This window comes from Phoca vitulina, unplaced genomic scaffold (genome assembly GCF_004348235.1).
Source record: "Phoca vitulina isolate PV1807 unplaced genomic scaffold, GSC_HSeal_1.0 scaffold3, whole genome shotgun sequence".
Classification (NCBI taxonomy): Eukaryota; Metazoa; Chordata; class Mammalia; order Carnivora; family Phocidae; genus Phoca; species Phoca vitulina.
The window spans coordinates 64,976,535-64,994,497 of NW_022589706.1; the positions used below are offsets into that span (position 1 = coordinate 64,976,535).

General features: G+C 35.3%; 1 protein-coding gene across 8 annotated transcripts in view; it reads left to right on the forward strand.

The window, feature by feature from the left end:
- Nucleotides 1-17,963, forward strand: part of PTPN13 (protein tyrosine phosphatase non-receptor type 13) — a 204,421-nt gene that overhangs the window by 153,869 nt on the left and 32,589 nt on the right. For 4 of the 8 annotated variants that reach the window (XM_032400721.1, XM_032400724.1, XM_032400727.1 and 1 more), the window contains 10 exons: nucleotides 96-227; nucleotides 3,613-4,076; nucleotides 5,117-5,263; nucleotides 6,479-6,572; nucleotides 7,360-7,445; nucleotides 8,127-8,286; nucleotides 9,641-9,855; nucleotides 9,972-10,070; nucleotides 12,135-12,496; nucleotides 16,718-16,880. In XM_032400721.1, coding sequence (XP_032256612.1) covers nucleotides 96-227; nucleotides 3,613-4,076; nucleotides 5,117-5,263; nucleotides 6,479-6,572; nucleotides 7,360-7,445; nucleotides 8,127-8,286; nucleotides 9,641-9,855; nucleotides 9,972-10,070; nucleotides 12,135-12,496; nucleotides 16,718-16,880 — 1,922 coding nt within the window. The remainder of the gene's footprint in view (nucleotides 1-95; nucleotides 228-3,612; nucleotides 4,077-5,116; nucleotides 5,264-6,478; nucleotides 6,573-7,359; nucleotides 7,446-8,126; nucleotides 8,287-9,640; nucleotides 9,856-9,971; nucleotides 10,071-12,134; nucleotides 12,497-16,717; nucleotides 16,881-17,963) is intronic. The other 4 variants (XM_032400723.1, XM_032400725.1, XM_032400728.1 and 1 more) reach the window with 2 other exon arrangements.

A 17,963-nucleotide genomic window follows, 5' to 3' on the forward strand; every position in this document is an offset into this window, starting at 1 on the left:
AAAATAATGAAAAATAATGTCGGGCAGTGACGTATCTAAGACTTAGCATGAATTTCTCTTTGTTTTTGAAAATACTGGATTGTCCATTTTTACAGGAGACCGTTTGATATCTGTGAATAGTGTGAGTCTCGAGGGGGTCAGCCACCATGCTGCAATTGAAATTTTGCAAAATGCACCTGAAGACGTGACACTTGTTATCTCTCAGCCAAAAGAGAAGATACCCAAAGGTAATGTTGTGGATGTTTCTTAGCTGTGTATTGTTTCACTTCTCACAAGAACTTCAATATCATGGATTGGATTTAAGCTCCTTATTTCCTTTCTGAAAATGTAATATATGTAGCTCTGTTTAATATACATTAGTGTAACTTTTCATTCATCACTTCCAAGATTTTCTATCTCATTCATCTTTAGTACTCTATGCATAAAAATGGATTTATTGTGCCAAATTGATGTCACTTAAGTGAATTTTGAGTACTTGGTGCATTCCATCACTTCATAGGCCAAATCAGAAATAAAATTCTTTACCCTGGTCTAATTAATATAATTATGTAATAGTTATCTATGAAGTCCTATCCTGAACAAGATTGTAAAAAGTAAAAAGGATAAAAACATAAGAAATTTTAAAACAAGACCATATCATTTTGTCTCATAATTCCTGCCATTAGCATGTTGTGGGAGAAAAGGCACTTGACCAAGATGAGATGACTTGAGTTTGAGCCATGGTTGTTTTTCATTAAGGAGGAGACAGTGATCTTGGCTCTGCCTTGTCTACCTTGCACAGAGTTGTTCAGGGGCTCAGGTGGTGAGGCAGTGTTTGTGAGAGAAGCACACACAGCACATGCAGTGGGAAGGGCTCCAAAGTCTAAGGTCAGATTCTGTCTCCACTGCTTAACACTATACCCTGAGGAAATCACTTGAACTTCCTAAGCCTCAATATACTCATATATCAGATGGTGAATACAGAAGTGCTTATCTTGTAGGTTTTGAAAATTAAATGAGATAATACATGTAAAGAATTAGCACATTGCCTGGTACCTATTAAGCACTTAAATGTGAGTTTTAACTGTCATTATTAACAGCATTTTTCAAAAACATTCTAGTGCTAATTATGTGCAAGTTACCTTCATCCCAAAGATACAGAGAAATATGTAAAAGAATAGTTCAATATTACCTGAAAAACAAGTTTAGATAGTGAATTTTCGGCATAATTTCAGACAATTATGATACAATAGAAACAAAAAACAAACATTTCATACAGTATGTTGTGACAGAAAACTTTCTTACATTGTATACAGATGAGTTATTTTGACTGTGGTTTCTTTTATTCACTAAATCTGTATGTGTGTGTGTATATAAAATATGTACATATATAAATAATATTTTCAGTACTTGTTACTTGAACAAACAGGGCAAAAAGAAAACACCATCACTGCCCAAAAGAGCCTTATAATCTAATTGTAGTCCAATCATCTTAGGCAAAGGAAGCTGATTACATTTGAAAATGTAGCATACTCAGAACTATTCAAGCAGCCAAGAACCAAACAAAACCAAAGAAAGGTTATTTTATTCACCCTTTTTTAGCAAAAGAAGCATATGAATTCAGAAGAAACTCATTTTCCCTCTAAATAAAGCTCTAAGGGACTCCCATCTTGATTTTCTTTTCAATAGATATTTTATAGAAAATGCATTCATTTGTTCAACAAATATTTACTGAATGCCTTTGATGTGCAGGACACAGAAACTCTACCCTCATGGGACTTACACTTTGTCAGGGGAGACAAATATTAGTTAGAACAACTGACTAAACAAATGTTTCATTGTAATTATGATAAATGTTAAGAAGTCCAAGGTACCGAGAGCATTTAGCAGAGAAACTTTACCTAGTGTAGGGACCAATAAAGCTTTTCTTTTCAGCAGAATTTCATGTGATTATTTTTTTACTATTCATTCTCAATAAAAGTTAAAAGTATGATGTTAAAGTATAGTTCTGTGACACTTTTTCTTCAGAAAGCTAGATTAATCTTACCATATGTGTAGCTATACTGTAATGTAACTTGAAATAAAACTCAGAGAACCTAGAACATTACCAGTAGGTACGTTAGGCTTATCCCTCTCAAGTATCAGCCACTGAAGAGGAAGGTTTTTCTTTTTCTTTATGTTTACTAATGTTTTTAAAGTTATAAAATACATACTAGTTTGTTAAAATAAATCTAATTTATACAGAAATCAATGAGGTAAAAAGTAAAAGGCCTCTTACCCCATTTTGTAGGGAAACTCTTTGGTGTCTATGTCACTTTATGTATATTAGAGATAAATTTTTGAAAAAAAAAAATACTGCCTGTATGTGTATACACACACACACACACACACACACACAGACACATACACTTTTTTTAAACTAAAAATGCAGTTATTTTTTTATAATCTAAATACCAATTTGCAAGTTGCATACTCTATATTCTGAACATCCATGAATATACACCTTTTTCATGTGGCATTATATTTCATGTCATGGGTGTATCAAAATTTAATGTTTTTCTTTTATTGTATATCCAGTTTAGCTATACTTCTTTTACAAATGTGGCTCCAACAAATACACTTATATATATACCATTGGAAAATGTACATATTCCTAGAGGTTCGATACCTAGAAGTAGATTGCATATCGACAAGTGCTATCTATTTGCCCAAGTTTTACTAAAGTATAGTCAGCCACGTAGATGTGACAGTGTTCTCCTCACACCAGCAGTGGTGTGAAAAATTATCAGTCATTCTCATTTTTGTCAGCCACAGAGGTAGAAAACTGCATTAAACTGCACATCCCTGAGCAACATGAGAATGTCTTTTCATATATTTATTAGCTGTATTTCACTCTGAATTTCCAGTCTACTGGAAATTGTTACACAGGAGTTTTAAATCTCTTTCTTACTAGCTTTTAGAAACTCTTTATTAGGGATGTTAACTCTTTGATTATTTTTTGTTATTTTTGCAAATATTTTCTCTCCAGTTGCTCATTCCTCTTTTAAGTTTTCCTTGGTTTCACTTGCTAACATAAAACTTTTTTTCTTATAAATTTGCATCTGTAATTTTTTTACTGAAATTTATGATTTGTGTCTCTCTTAGGAAAGCTTTAAATGGCTCTTGATAAGAACTGTGTTTATAAGGAATTTGGAGTTGCCTTCGTAATTATTTGGAGTCCAAAAAATGCATTCTGGAAGGACAATATAAAATAAGTAAATAAATAACCATTAAATAAGGATCAAGGAGTTTTGGTGACTCAAATTATTTCTAGTGAGGGAATCGAGAAAGTCTTCACAGAGGAGACTCATTTGAAATAGGTATTGGAGAATGGAAATGGGGAGTTAAGGCAGGGGGGTATGCATTTTTATAGAAGATGCAACAGGAATGACCAAAAGAGGGGGCAAAGGAAACAGAAAGCACCTGCCGCATTTGTCGGGTCCTCATTTTGGCTCCAGGCCCCGGATCAGGTGTTGTGAATATGTTACCCTGTGTAAAGTCTTCCCACAGTCATTACGAAAGACTCTGCAAGTATGTAAGCACAGCGTGTGTGTCACTAACCTGTTATTCTCCTTGATGGATTTTGACTTCTAGGGCCTTCTACTCCTGTGCACATTGCCAATGGCATGAAAAACTACATGAAGAAACCTTCCTCCATGCAAGACAGTGCTATAGATTCTTCTGTAGATCACTGCTGGCCACATGGTACCACAAGGCACATCTCAGAGAGCTCCTTTGGGCTGTCTGGGGGCCTGCGGGAAGGAAGCCTGAGTTCTCAGGATTCCAGGACTGAAAGCGCCAGCTTGTCCCAGAGCCAGGTCAATGGTTTCTTTGCCAGCCCTGTAGGTGACCGAACCTGGCAGGAATCACAGCACGGCAGCCCTTCCCCTTCCGTGATATCCAAGACCACTGAGAAGAAGAGGACTTCTGCTGACAGTAATCGAAGCAAAACTAAAAAAACAGGCATTTCTGATGCCACAGATTACTCTGACCGTGGAGATTCAGACATGGATGAAGCTACTTATTCCAGCAGTCAGGATCATCATACACCAAAAAAGGCATAGTTTAATTTGAATCTCTGGGTTTTTTTTCTTTTCATTTAATAAAGCAAACAACAGCAAATATATTACAGAGCAGAATAATCTACTATAAACTGCTTATGTTACTCTGGAAAGGAGGAATACTTTATGTACCGTGTTACTAACTGCTACTGCATTTGGTGCTAACTTTCAGACAAATTAGCAGCTTTGAATACTAACTCTAAAATGGCTATCATTCTGGAAATTTGCAACCTGGTTACAGAAAGGAATGAATAATCAGGTTATGATTATTTTCTACAAGTTGTGTCTTGCATACTTAATGTTTATATTAATAAGAGAATTTAATATCTGAAAAAGTTGTTCCTAAATAGTTCGTATAATGGGCAGTTGACTTTACTGTTGATAGCCCAAATTCTTGTGAAGTTCTGAACATATGAAAATAATAAGAACAACAACCTACAAAATTGCTCATTTCCTAGAAATGATATAAATGTAAACTCATACTCACAAGTGGATTCAGAAAAGAACCTTAAGCTATTTATTCACCGAGGAACCAACATTCCTCATAAGAGGGTTGTGCCCTTACAAATGGGGCTAAGCTGTTGTGCCTGTGTTTATATTGGATTTGTAAATATAAGCAAAGTAAACATGAGGCCTAATCATCTTAGAGGTCCCAGTTGAAAGCTGCTACTTGATATATATTGATTTTTAAAGGAAATAGAAATACTTTCTAAATGTGGGAGCATAAAAAACATTGGACAAGGATTATGTAAAAGCCAGATTTGAACTGGGCTCTGGGCTTCCCTCTGCCTTATCTAGCTGTTTGACCTGAAGCAAGCCCTTTAATCTCTAGACCTCAATTTCCTCAACCATCAACTATAAAGGCATTGGATTAGGTGATCTCTGAGATGGCTTCCAGCCCTCATGATCTTTGAATTTACTCTATCCCTTAATATCTTGCTTTTCCTTAATTTTTCCAAAAAACACATACTGATCTTCCAGTAGTAATTCATTTTGACTCTAACAAGAAATCCTTTTGTTTGTTTTTCTTTGTTAAGGAATCTTCCTCCTCAATGAATACATCCAACAAAATGAATTTTAAAACTTTTCCTTCATCACCTCCTAAACCTGGAGATATCTTTGAGGTTGAACTGGCTAAAAATGATAACAGCTTGGGGATAAGTGTCACGGTACTGTTTGACAAGGTTTTCAAATGTTTTCTCTTCTCCATTTCCAGCAGCCTATTGTATGCCAATTTATTAATTTAATTATTTTGCTTCAAAAGGGAAACCTGTCAAATATTTCCCAAATTAAAAATTAAATTACATCTTAAAACTTTTTTAAAAAACGTGTGCTAATGATTTTTCCTGTGGTTTAAAAGAAATTAGACAAATGCTACTTATTTAAACCCCATAGATTTCATAGTGCTTAATCTGAATACAAGACTAAAAAAATATAAAATTAATAAGTATGTTTTGCATACATTTGACACTTCTGCATGAGCATCGAATAATGTATTTTAACCTATATCATAAATAAATTCTAATGTATATTTACATGCCCTTTCTCTCCATAATATATCTTAATTGTAAACATGACTAGTATATTAAACTTAGAGGTTCCCAAGGAACATACATACTTTTACAGTCTTAAAACATGAGCATAGGCTACTTGATGAAAATACTTTAGAATTCTATTCTATTAATTCTAAATTGTAACATTATCATTTATGACATTTGAAGGATATTGTTAGTTAGGAAAAGCCATTTTAAAACATGGTAGAAATAGCACTATTAACATAGAGGTCAAAAAGAAAACCTAATTTTCAAGCACTTTTAAAAATATTATAACTCTTTACCTCTTGCCCTTGACTTCTTTAGAATTTTATTATCTTCATTTTGTGAAGGGAAATAAAAGCTGTGCATCCATAAGAGATAGAGAATCTACTCAATTAGATCTCATTTACAGTGTAACAAAACTAACCTACCAAAGCCTTTTAAAATGAAAAAAAAAGTTCCTTGACTCATAGATTTGCAAGTTGCAGTTTAGCAAATATGATCTGAAGTAAATTATTCCATATGCTGTTTTTTCCTGACAGTCATGTTCTCATACTAATTTCGCATAGATGGATTTTGTTTTCTGCTTGCTCATAATGCATGGTGTAGACTTAGAAAGGGAGAGCGATTCATATAGTCAAGGTCTGGCATGTTGTTTTCTGAGTAAAGAGTTTTTCTAGAGTAACTGTTTTACATTTGGAAAACTTGGCTAGAAATATTCTTGGGTTTTGAATTAATTGCATGTGCTGATGTGTTGCTGCTTTGGCTGATGAACTTCCTGCTTTCTAGGTCTCAGATTTGAAAGATGGAGTGTGAAATTTTCCATATGACAAAATGTTATTTTATTTGCCTTTTTCCACTTAGGGAGGTGTGAATACCAGTGTCAGACATGGTGGCATTTATGTGAAAGCCGTTATTCCCAAGGGAGCAGCTGAGTCCGATGGTAGAATTCACAAAGGTAGAGTGTTTGTGTGTGTACAGGAATTATACATAGGATTATCACTTCAACAAATAAATAAGAAATTAGAAAGTTGATAGAGACCTTCAAATATTCATAATATAAAATAAGAACATATTTTTTTTTTAAGATTTTATTTATTTATTCATAAGAGGCGGGGGGCAGAGGGAGAAGCAGGCTCCCCGCCGAGCAGGGAGCCCGATGCGGGACTCAATCCCAGGACCCTGGGATCATGACCTGAGCCAAAGGCAGACGCTTAACCATCTGAGCCACCCAGGCACCCAGAACATATTTTTTTTAAAGACTAAAGCATTATTTTAAGACTAAAGCATTAAAAAACTCCCTGATGTCATTCCAGAAACTCTTCTTTCCAGCCTATTCTCTAGTATCAGAAAATATCTTGACAGTGTTTTATTTCATGTTTTGTACTTTCTAAGAAGCAAATTGCCAGAAAATGGGAAAGGAATAGTGCCCTTGTAAAAACACTGACATCTACATTTTTAATAAAAACTAGGTTAATTCTCTCCAACCTCTCTACATTTGTAGTCAGTTTATCTTTTTCCATGATTTACATAGATTCTATAATACATAAAATATCTTGTTCAAAATTGTATTTAAGATTGATCATAGAATTTGAAAAGAAAGTAGATACATGAGTTTGTCCAGAATTTGTCTGAGTCTATCCTCAAATAAATTAATATAAAACAATACCACAAGATATTAAAAAGCATATAGAATCTTTATCTTATCATTTGCTTTTTTCCAAAATTACTGCTTAATTTTATAGGTGATCGTGTCCTTGCTGTCAACGGAGTTAGTCTGGAAGGAGCTACCCATAAGCAAGCTGTGGAAACACTGAGAAATACAGGACAGGTAATAACAGCTCATTATACCAACCTTTTAAGATATGTTAGAAGAACATAATAATGTGTGAATAATATCTGTCTCACTGAGGTCTCCAAATTTGTTAGTCAAGAAACCAAGCCTGACTGACGTAAATGTTCTGGTATTTTCTTTTCCTTCAAATTGGCAAGCAAGGATTATGACAGGTTTTTCACTGAGGAAACTTGGCTTTCTATATCACATTTAGCCCTAATATTACCAGATCTGACAGGAGAAAGGATGGAGATTGAATTTTTAAAATTTTTTGTAAATATCTACAAATATCTAGTGATTTTCACTTCTAGTCATTTTTCAGCTCTAGGGCTAAATTATTTTCTGAAGTTTACCAATTTATTTATAATGGTCTGTATTATAGTGGTGATTTTATTCTAGTGCCCAAATTTCCTATAATATGTTTATATTCTAGAAGAGAAATTTTTTTTTAAGAGAGAGAAAGCAAGGGAGGGGCAGAGGGAGAGAGAAAAAAAAACCCCTTCATTTTGAAATTTTCAATCCCTTGCTTTGTTTTTTTATTTTTTTCTTCCTCTACCTATATTTTGGTGGACCAAGTAGTTACTGTAAATGATTTTGTACCATCAACTCTACAAAGTCCTAAAAACTTATCTACTTCCTTATAATTCTTCTTAATGAAGTGCTATTCCATTTGTCCAGGTGGTTCATCTGTTACTAGAAAAGGGGCAGTCTCCAGCATCCAAAGAACATGTCCCCATGACCCCACAGTGCACCCTTCCAGATCCAGATGCCCAAGGTCAAGCCCCAGAAAAAATGAAGAAAATGACTCATGTCAAAGACTACAGCTTTGTCACTGAAGGTCAGGCCTTGAGAGACTGTCATCTCACCTTTAAGTTCTTACTGACTTACTCAAAATTTACTTTTTATATATTGGATCATAATTCACAACTGAGTCTCATTACTCTTGTCAACTGTAAATAATCTGATGGAGCACTATACCAATTTTTTTTTAAGACACATATTTGCACCTCTTAAGAGTTTGAAAGACCTTGGATAATGAAGTCATGCATAAAACAAATTGTGGCCACCTAATAGTGCAAAATTCAAATGAAATTTTCAAGGGAAGAAATAAATATAAATAATTGCTGAGAATGACTTTAAATCCACGTGAAACCTTGACTCTTAACATTTTCCTTATTTTGGTTTAATTTTATGGATTTGTCAGGCTAACCTTAAGCAGAAATTCACCTCATAGTTCCCAAATAGTGGTCTTTCTTAAAAATTTTGCAAGCCCTTGGACATACCACTACTTGGTTGTAAAATAAGAAAATTAAGAATGATGTAGTACTGAGTTTTTCAAAAGGCTAAAGTGTTCCTAATACAAAAGTACCCTTTATTCTGAGATTCCATTTATCTCATTTTTAGGGACATAAATGTCCTTTACTTTATAAATGATGGTGGTGGTATATAGTCATTGTTTTGTCTTTTATTTTAAATCCTTATTTGATTGCCAAATGTTAGTACCTCTGAATTAGTCACAAAAATAAGGAGAAAAAATAGCCAAGCCTGTATTATTTTATCTGATTATGAAAATAAGCATACTCACTTTATCTCACTGCCTGATATTCTTTATTTTTTCTATCACTCCTTTAAATGTGTTTTTTCATTCTTTTCTGGTTATTATTCTTTCAGTTTCTTTTGTTGATGAGAATTTCTTTATAATGCCATTGAAGTTTACTGGAGTAAAGTATGCCTCACTAAAACATTAGAATGTCAACTTACTTTCCTCTACCCTTCTCTAACATTTGTTCTGCTCTTCTTACCATCTCTCTCCTATTGTATAGCCGAATTTCCTTCATTCTCCTTTCCCAGATTTTTCTCTCTTTTTTTATGTTATTCTGCGGTCTTTTAAAATACATGGGATTAAAGCATAATTTTATTTTCAGAACCTTGATATCAAAACCCTCTCCTGTTCAAGTAGCTTAGTTCATGCAGCTTAGTTTATTAAGTTTTCTTAATGACAGAGAGTGTGAGGTTGGATTTGAATACAGAATAAAAGTACAGTAAGTGCCTATAAAGCTGTACATTTTCTGAGAAAATGGGCTTTTGAAGATGTGTCTAAAAGTATATATGTTTGTATGTTCATATGTTCATCTTAACATAGCATGTTAAGAATATTTAATTTTTTTATATCTTTTTTTTTTTCTCTCCAGAGAATACGTTTGAGGTAAAATTGTTTAAAAATAGCTCAGGTCTAGGATTCAGTTTTTCTCGAGAAGACAGTCTGATTCCTGAACAAATGAATGCCAGCATTGTAAGGGTTAAAAAGCTCTTTCCTGGACAGCCAGCAGCAGAAAGTGGAAAAATTGATGTGGGAGATGTTATCTTGAAAGTGAATGGAGCCTCTTTGAAAGGACTATCTCAGCAGGTGAGCCCCCAGGTGTTAAATGTAGCACTTTTAATAATGAGATGGATTGGCCTTTCGTAATGATTTCATAATACTGACTTAACTGTATCTTCATTTGTCATTCATGGTACCCCTAGGAAGTCATATCTGCTCTCAGGGGAACATCTCCAGAAGTATCCTTGCTGCTCTGTAGACCTTCACCTGGTATGCTACCGGAAATTGACCCTGCTCTTTTGGTGAGACCTGTGAAAAGTCTATATTTTTATAGAATAGCAATTGAGTGATTAATTCAGCTGTAGTGGTTTCATCATTGATTGATCTTCTGGGTTTCATCCTACTTTATTCTTTAGCTAGGAATTTTGTGTGGGTCATGTAGCCTCTGAGTGTATTCTACATTTGTAATATGAAGTAATTCAATTCACTTTCTTATCTCTCCTTTCCACTTCTAGAATTCTAGAATTTTAGGAGTTTATTTTCTAAGCAGAATTAGAAAGGGAAAGATACAAAATAATGGTTACAAAACGCTTTTGTCCATTTCTTCATTGAGCCAAACTGGGAAGCATAATTCTCATTCTGAGCTAGTTTAGATAAAAATGAAAATTATTTAAGAATTTTTGCCCTTATTTTTAATACCGGAAATTACAGAGTAAGCAATATGCTTGTCCATTTCCCTTTGTTATGTCAAAGAAACAGCTAAAGGATCCAAAATCTATTCTAATGGTTATTTATAAATTACATCCATATGTAGATGAACAATAATATAATTGAAGAAAGACAACTTTTGTCCTGTCTACTTAAAAGGGTATTCCATTAAAAATAAACATGACCTCTGGGTATGAAAGGCAGGAGTGTCTAGCCCCAGAAACTTTGGCTTTTATATCAGGGAGGGGGGTAGTGTTAGGACATTAATAGGAAAGCATCATTTCTGAAGGTGTATTATAAACAGCATTTTATGAGAATACATTGATTTTGGGCACCAGGTAGGAAGAACTGAATGGAACTCTCTTAATGAGTATGTAAATTGATACAATCTTTCCGGAAAGCAATCTGGAAATATTTAACAAGGCCTTTAAGAACATCCTATGTGCTGATTATTAAATAGAAAATTACAAGGAGGGGCACCTGGGTGGCTCAGTCAGTTGAGCGGCTGGCTACCTTCAGCTCAGGTCATGATTCCAGTGTCCTAGGATCAAGCCCCGCGTCAGACTCCCTGCTTGGCGGGAAGCCTAATTCTCCCTCTTCTTCCCATTTGTGCTCTCTGTCGCTATCTCTGTCTCTGTCTCTCTCTCTCTCTCTCTCAAATAAATTAATAAAATCTTTAAAAAAATAGAAAATTACAAGGAAATAATGAGAAACTGAGGTGAAAATGTCCATACAAAGAATCTCTGGGGCACCTGGGTGGCTCAGTCGTCAAGCGTCTGCCTTCGGCTCAGGTCATGATCCCAGGGTCCTGGGATCAAGCACCGCATCAGGCTCCCTGCTCAGCAGGAGGCCTGCTTCTCCCTCTCACACTCCCTCTGCTTGTGTTCCCTCTCTCGCTGTGTGTCTCTCTGTCAAATAAATAAATAAGATCTTAAAAAAAAAAAATCTCTGGATTTCTATTAATAGTAGAAGTTAGATACAGTTCTCTGTAAAATAAAAGAATTCTGAAATAAATGAAAGGTATAGCCATCTGTGGGATCATTACACAGTTTTATGCAGTTTTTTTTCAAAGCATATTTAAGGACTTCAGAAAATATTAATGATAGAAACCTAAATTTGAAAGTAAGTTACAGGGATGCCTGGCTGGCTCAATCGGTGGAGCATGTGACTCTTGATCTCAAGGTCGGGAGCTTGAGCCCCACATTGGGTGTAGAGAGTACTTAAAAATAAAATCTTCAAAAAAAAAAAGTAGGATACAAAGTACAATATATAGTATAAGTCATGTAATATTAACAGTTATATTTATATATGGTTTTTCTCTCTAATGAGCATAAATTACCTTCATTGTCAAAATATAATTGCATATTTTAATAGAAAGTGCTGTTCAGCATGTTCCTTTTCAATTAAGTGGGTTTTTTTAAAGATTTTATTTGTTTATTTGGGTGAGAGAGAGAGCGCACAAGCAGAAGGAGGGGCAGAAGCAGACTCCCCGCTGAGCTGGGAGCCCAGCTCAGAGCTTGATCCCAGGAACCCGGGATCACAACCTGAGCCGACATCAGACACTTAACCGACTGAGCCACCCAGGCGCCACTCAATTAAGTGTTCTAAAGTTAATATAAGTTGTCACACTCTGATCTCTTTGAATGTGTGCATTACAGACCCCACTGCACTCTCCAGCACAAGTACTTCCAAACAACACCAAAGACTCCTCTCAACCAGCATGTGTGGAGCAAGGCACCAGCTCAGATGAAAATGAAATGTATGACAAAAGCAAGAAACAATGCACATCCCCATCCAGGAGAGACAGTTACAGTGACAGTAGTGGGAGTGGAGAAGACTTGGTGAAAGCTCCAGCAAAGATACCAAATAGGAGCTGGAGTTCATCTTTGCATCAGACTCTAAACAACATGGGATCACAGGCACAAAGTCAACATGAAGCATCTAAGAGTAAAGAAGATGCCATTTGTACCATGTTTTACTATCCTCAGAAAATACCCAGTAAAGCAGAACTTGAGGACAGGTATTGTCAATATATGTAGCACTCAAAGCAACTGGTTATTGTGAGTAATGGGAGTAGCAACCTACATTTCTCTAAGGATGAAATACGTCTATGTGTAAATGAACTTCACAGTGATCAGGCAGATGATGACTGTATTAGGTACCTAGTTATTGTGACTGACAGTTGCAAACCAGTAAGCTCTCTAGCCTTTCGACCTGAGACTTGCTGATCTCCTGAGCATATTTAGTTGAAATTGGGAAAGTTGTTTGCATTTCGTCATCATTCATATTACTTAAAAGAGAGAGAAGAGACCTGTTTAGATAGTGATGGGCAGAAGAGTAGGGAGTACAAATATAAAGGGAAGTCGTTGGGAAGGAAGAGACAGAGTTTAAAAAGATAAGATATAAAACTGCAGAAGATGGGGAAAGATGATTGAAAGCATAAAGGCAAAAAAAAAAAAGAAAGAAAGACTACATTTATACCTCTAACAGTTATTCATACATTTTATTATTTGTTTACATCTTTGTGTATATCCAGGTGCAACCATATTTGTTCAAGGTCTTGGGTGTTTGGGGTTTTTCCCTATTTTATCATCCAAAATAACCACAGAAATAAGACTTCTATTCTTTTTTTTTTTTACAATTTTTTTTAAATTTTATTTTATTATGTTATATTAATCACCATACATTACATCATTAGGTTTTGATGTAGTGTTCCATGGTTCATTGTTTGCGTATAACACCCAGTGCTCCATTCAATACTTGCCCTCTTAAATACCCATCACCAGGCTAACCCATCCCCCTCCCCCCCTCCCCTCTAGAACCCTCAGTTTTTTTCTCAGAGTCCATAGTCTCTCATGGTTTGTCTTCCCAACACCATTTGTTGAAGAGACGGTCTTTTTTCCACTGGACATTCTTTCCTGCTTTGTCGAAGATTCGTTGACCATACAGTTGAGGGTCCATTTCTGGGCTCTCTATTCTGTTCCATTGATCTATGTGTCTGTCTTTGTGCCAGTACCATACTGTCTTGGTGATTACAGCTTTGTAATAGAGCTTGAAGTCCAGAATTGTGATGCCACCAGCTTTGCTTTTCTTTTTCAACATTCCTCTGGCTATTAGGGGTCTTTTCTGGTTCCACACAAATTTTAGGATTAATTTGTTCCATTTCTTTGAAAAAAGTTGATGGTATTTTGATAGGGATTGCATTAAATGTGTAGATTACTCTAGGTAGCATTGACATCTTCACAATATTTGTTCTTCCAATCCATGAGCAGGGAACGTTTTTCCATTTCTTTGTGTCTTCCTCAATTTCTTTCATGAGTATTTTATAGTTTTCTGAGTACAGATTCTTTGCCTCTTTGGTTAGATTTATTCCTATGTATCTTATGGTTTTGGGTGCAATTGTAAATGGGATCGACTCCTTAATTTCTCTTTCTTCTGTCTTGTTGTTGGTGTATAGAAATGCAGCTGATTTCTGTGCATTGATTTTATATCCTGCCACTTTACTGAATCCCTGTATGAATTCTAGCAGTTTTGGGGTGGAGTCTTTTGGGTTTTCCACATAAAGTATCATATCATCTGCAGAGAGTGAGAGTTTGACTTCTTCTTTGCCGATTCGGATGCCTTTTATTTCTTTTTGTTGTGTGATTGCTGTTGCTAGGACTTCTAGTACTGTGTTGAATCACAGTGGTGATAGTGGACATCCCTGCCGTGTTCCTGACCTTAGGGGGAAAGCTCTCAGTTTTTTCCCATTGAGAATGATATTCGCTGTGGGTTTTTCATAGATGGCTTTTATGATATTGAGGTATGTACCGTCTATCCCTACACTCTGAAGAGTTTTAATCAAGAAAGGATGCTGTACTTTGTCAAATGCTTTTTCTGCATCTATTGAGAGGATCATATGGTTCTTGTTCTTTCTTTTATTAATGTTGTGTATCACATTGATTTGCAGATGTTGAACCAACCTTGCAGCCCAGGAGTAAATCCCACTTGGTCGTGGTGAATAATCCTTTTAATGTACTGTTGGATCCTATTGGCTAGTATTTTGGTCAGAATTTTTGCATCCATGTTCATCAGGGATATTGGTCTGTAATTCTCCTTTTTGATGGGGTCTTTGTCTGATTTTGGGATCAAGGTAATGGTGGCCTCATAAAATGAGTTTGGAAGTTTTCCTTCCATTTCTATTTTTTGGAACGGTTTCAGAAGAATAGGTGTTAATTCTTCTTTAAATGTTTGGTAGAATTCCCCTGGGAAGCCATCTGGCCCTGGGCTCTTGTTTTTTGGGAGATTTTTGATAACTGCCTCAATTTCCTTAGTGGTTATAGGTCTGTTCAGGTTTTTTATTTCATCCTGGTTCAGTTTTGATAGTTTATACATCTCTAGGAGTGTATCCATTTCTTCCAGATTATCTAATTTGCTGGCATAGAGTTGCTCATAATATGTTCTTATAATTGTTTGTATTTCTCTGGTGTTGGTTGTGATCTCTCCTCTTTCATTCATGATTTTATTTATTTGGGTCATTTCTCTTTTCTTTTTGATAAGTCTGGCCAGGGGTTTATCAATCTTATTAATTCTTTCAAAGAACCAGGTCCTAGTTTCATTGATCTGTTCTACTGTTCTTTTGGTTTCTATTTCATTGATTTCTGCTCTAATCTTTATTATTTCTCTTCTCCTGCTGGATTTAGGCTTTATTTGCTGTTCTTTGTACAGCTCCTTTAGGTGTAGTGTTAGGTTTTGTAGAAAGACTTTTATTGCTATATACTTTCCTCTTAGGACTGCCTTTGCTGCATCCCAAAGATTTTGAACAGTTGGTTTTCATTTTCATTTGTTTCCATGAATTTTTTTAATTCTTCTTTAATTTCCTGGTTGAATTTAGTGCCATTGTATTGGCTGTAAGGTGACTGTTATTGTATATTGTCTCTGTTCCTTTCTGGTCTATGTTACTTTTAGGCTCTCTCCTTGCTTAGAGGACCCCTTTCAACATTTCCTGTAGGGTTGGTTTTGTGTTTGCAAATTCTTTTAGTTTTTGTTTGTCCTGGAAGCTTTTTATCTCTCCTTCTATTTTCAGTGACAGCCTAGCTGGATATAGTATTCTTGGCTGCATATTTTTCTCATTTAGTGCTCTGAATATATCATGCCAGTCCTTTCTGGCCTGCCAGGTCTCTGTGGATAGGTCTGCTGCCAACCTAATGTTTCTACCATTGTAGGTTATAGATCTCTTGTCCTGAGCTGCTTTCAGGATTTTCTCTTTGTCTCTGAGACTCGTAAGTTTTACTATTAGATGTTGGGGTGTTGACCTATGTTTATTGATTTTGAGGGGGGTTCTCTGTGCCTCCTGGATTTTGATACCTGTTTCCTTCCCCAAATTAGGGAAGTCTCTGCTATAATTTGCTCCAATATACCTTCTGCCCCTCTCTTTCTTCTTCCTCTGGGATCCCAATTATTCTAATATTGTTTTGTCTTATGGTATCACTTATCTCTTGAATTCTGCCCTCGTGATCCAGTTGTTGTTTATCTCTCTTTTTCTCAGCTTCTTTATTCTCCATCATTTGCTCTTTTGTATCACTAATTCTCTCTTCTGCCTCATTTATCCTAGCGGTTAGAGCCTCCATTTTTGATTGCACATCATTAATAGCCTTTTTGATTTCGACTTGGTTAGATTTTAGTTCTTTTATTTCTCCAGAAAGGGTTTCTCTAGTATCTTCCATGCTTTTTTCAAGCCCAGCTAGTATCTTTATAATCGTCATTCTGAACTCTAGTTCTGACATCTTACGAATGTCTGTATTGATTAGGTCCCTGGGTTCTTTTTTTTTGAGGTGAGTTTTTCTGTCTTGTCATTTTGTCCAGAGGAGAATAGATGAATGAAAGAACAAAATGCCAACAGATTTGTATTCTTTTCTTATTTTTTTTTTCTTATTCGGTTGAAACACACATTAGGCTTCTGATAACATTAGCTTCATCCTTGAATTAACAACTAGGAATCAAAAGTATATTTTTTAACCTGTCTTACTAATTTATGCAGCTTAAAGAGCTTCAAAATAAAACCTGGACAGAGAATAAAAATTGGTGTTAGCATATAACAGATATGAAATGAATTCGTAGTCCAGAGTCAGGCAAAAATAGCTAGGATTGCAATCAAAAGCAGACATGAATATTTGTTAAGCATTTTCGGTTTGTGGCACAAACTTACTATATTGGATTGAAAGGTATTTGAAAATAGTCTTGGCTTTTTTTGTCTGTGTAGCAATCCTCCTTCCCCTCTACCACCGGATATGACTCTTGGAGAATCTGCTTCCACTAATTCAATGGATAAATATCATATATATCACATTTCTGAACCAACTAGACAAGAAAGCTTGACATCTTTGAAAAATGACTTGGAAAACCACCTTGAAGACTTTGAGCTGGTGAGTTGTTTCCTCTGTATTAAGAAAATTCCGTACTTTCTCAAGTAAGATGTAGTCACACACAATTTCCCTTTAGGGAAAAGGCAGCCTTTTAAAGTAGCTTCATATCCATGGCTAGTAGATAACATGTCTGGTGTGTTTCTGTGCTGTGAATCCAAGGGAAAGGGAAAAAGACCCGGGTATAAATCCTGACCCTACCACTTACTTGTGGTAATTGGGCAGATGCCTGTAGAATTACTTAATTCTTCTGAGCCTTAGTAGTTCTGGCTATAAAATGGGGCTAGTAACCTCATAGTATTGTGGTAAGGATTAAATGAAATATACGTAGAGCACCTAAGACAGTATCTGCTATTTCCCAAATTCTGATGAGTTACCTATTTAATTTTTAATCAAGTTTGCATGTAATTTTTTTCTCCTCCACACTTTTTTTGTGTGTGCCCAAATGGAATCCTTTACATTGTACTAATAGCCCTAGGACTTCTAAACCTTTACATTCAGTATGGAAGCCGAATGTTCAAGGATAATATCCTTTACCTTGATTGAAATCAGCCTTTTTCAATATTGTTTTTATTACCCAAGTAATAAATATTTATTGTAGGAAAATTAAAAAACAAAGAAAAAAAGATTAAAGCCATTGATAATCTCACCACATAAAAATCGTAAAAATCATTTTGGAGTTAATCTCTCCAGATACCTGGTTTGCCTAGAAGCATGTGTGTGTGTGTAACATCTACATCTTCAGTTTCGTTCTCAGCAGTAGAAAATAATCTTTTCTCAGAAAGAAGAAAATCTTTGAATGATTTCCTTTAGAAGTGTGTCATCACCCTATAAGCTATAAGCAACCTTCATATCTCATTCAAAATCTTTTTAAAAAAAATTTTTTTATATAATTAAATGATGTTGTAATATTTAGTCACCAAAGCCTTCGTGTTTGTACAAGAAAACCTTTTCTTTTATGGCTCTTGGCATCTATCTTGACTGTTTAGAAATATATGAAGAATTTTTCTGAAACTTCCGCTGAAAATATATTCTTTAATCATCAATGTATAACCACCTTGTTTATCCTGAAAATACAAAAGCTGA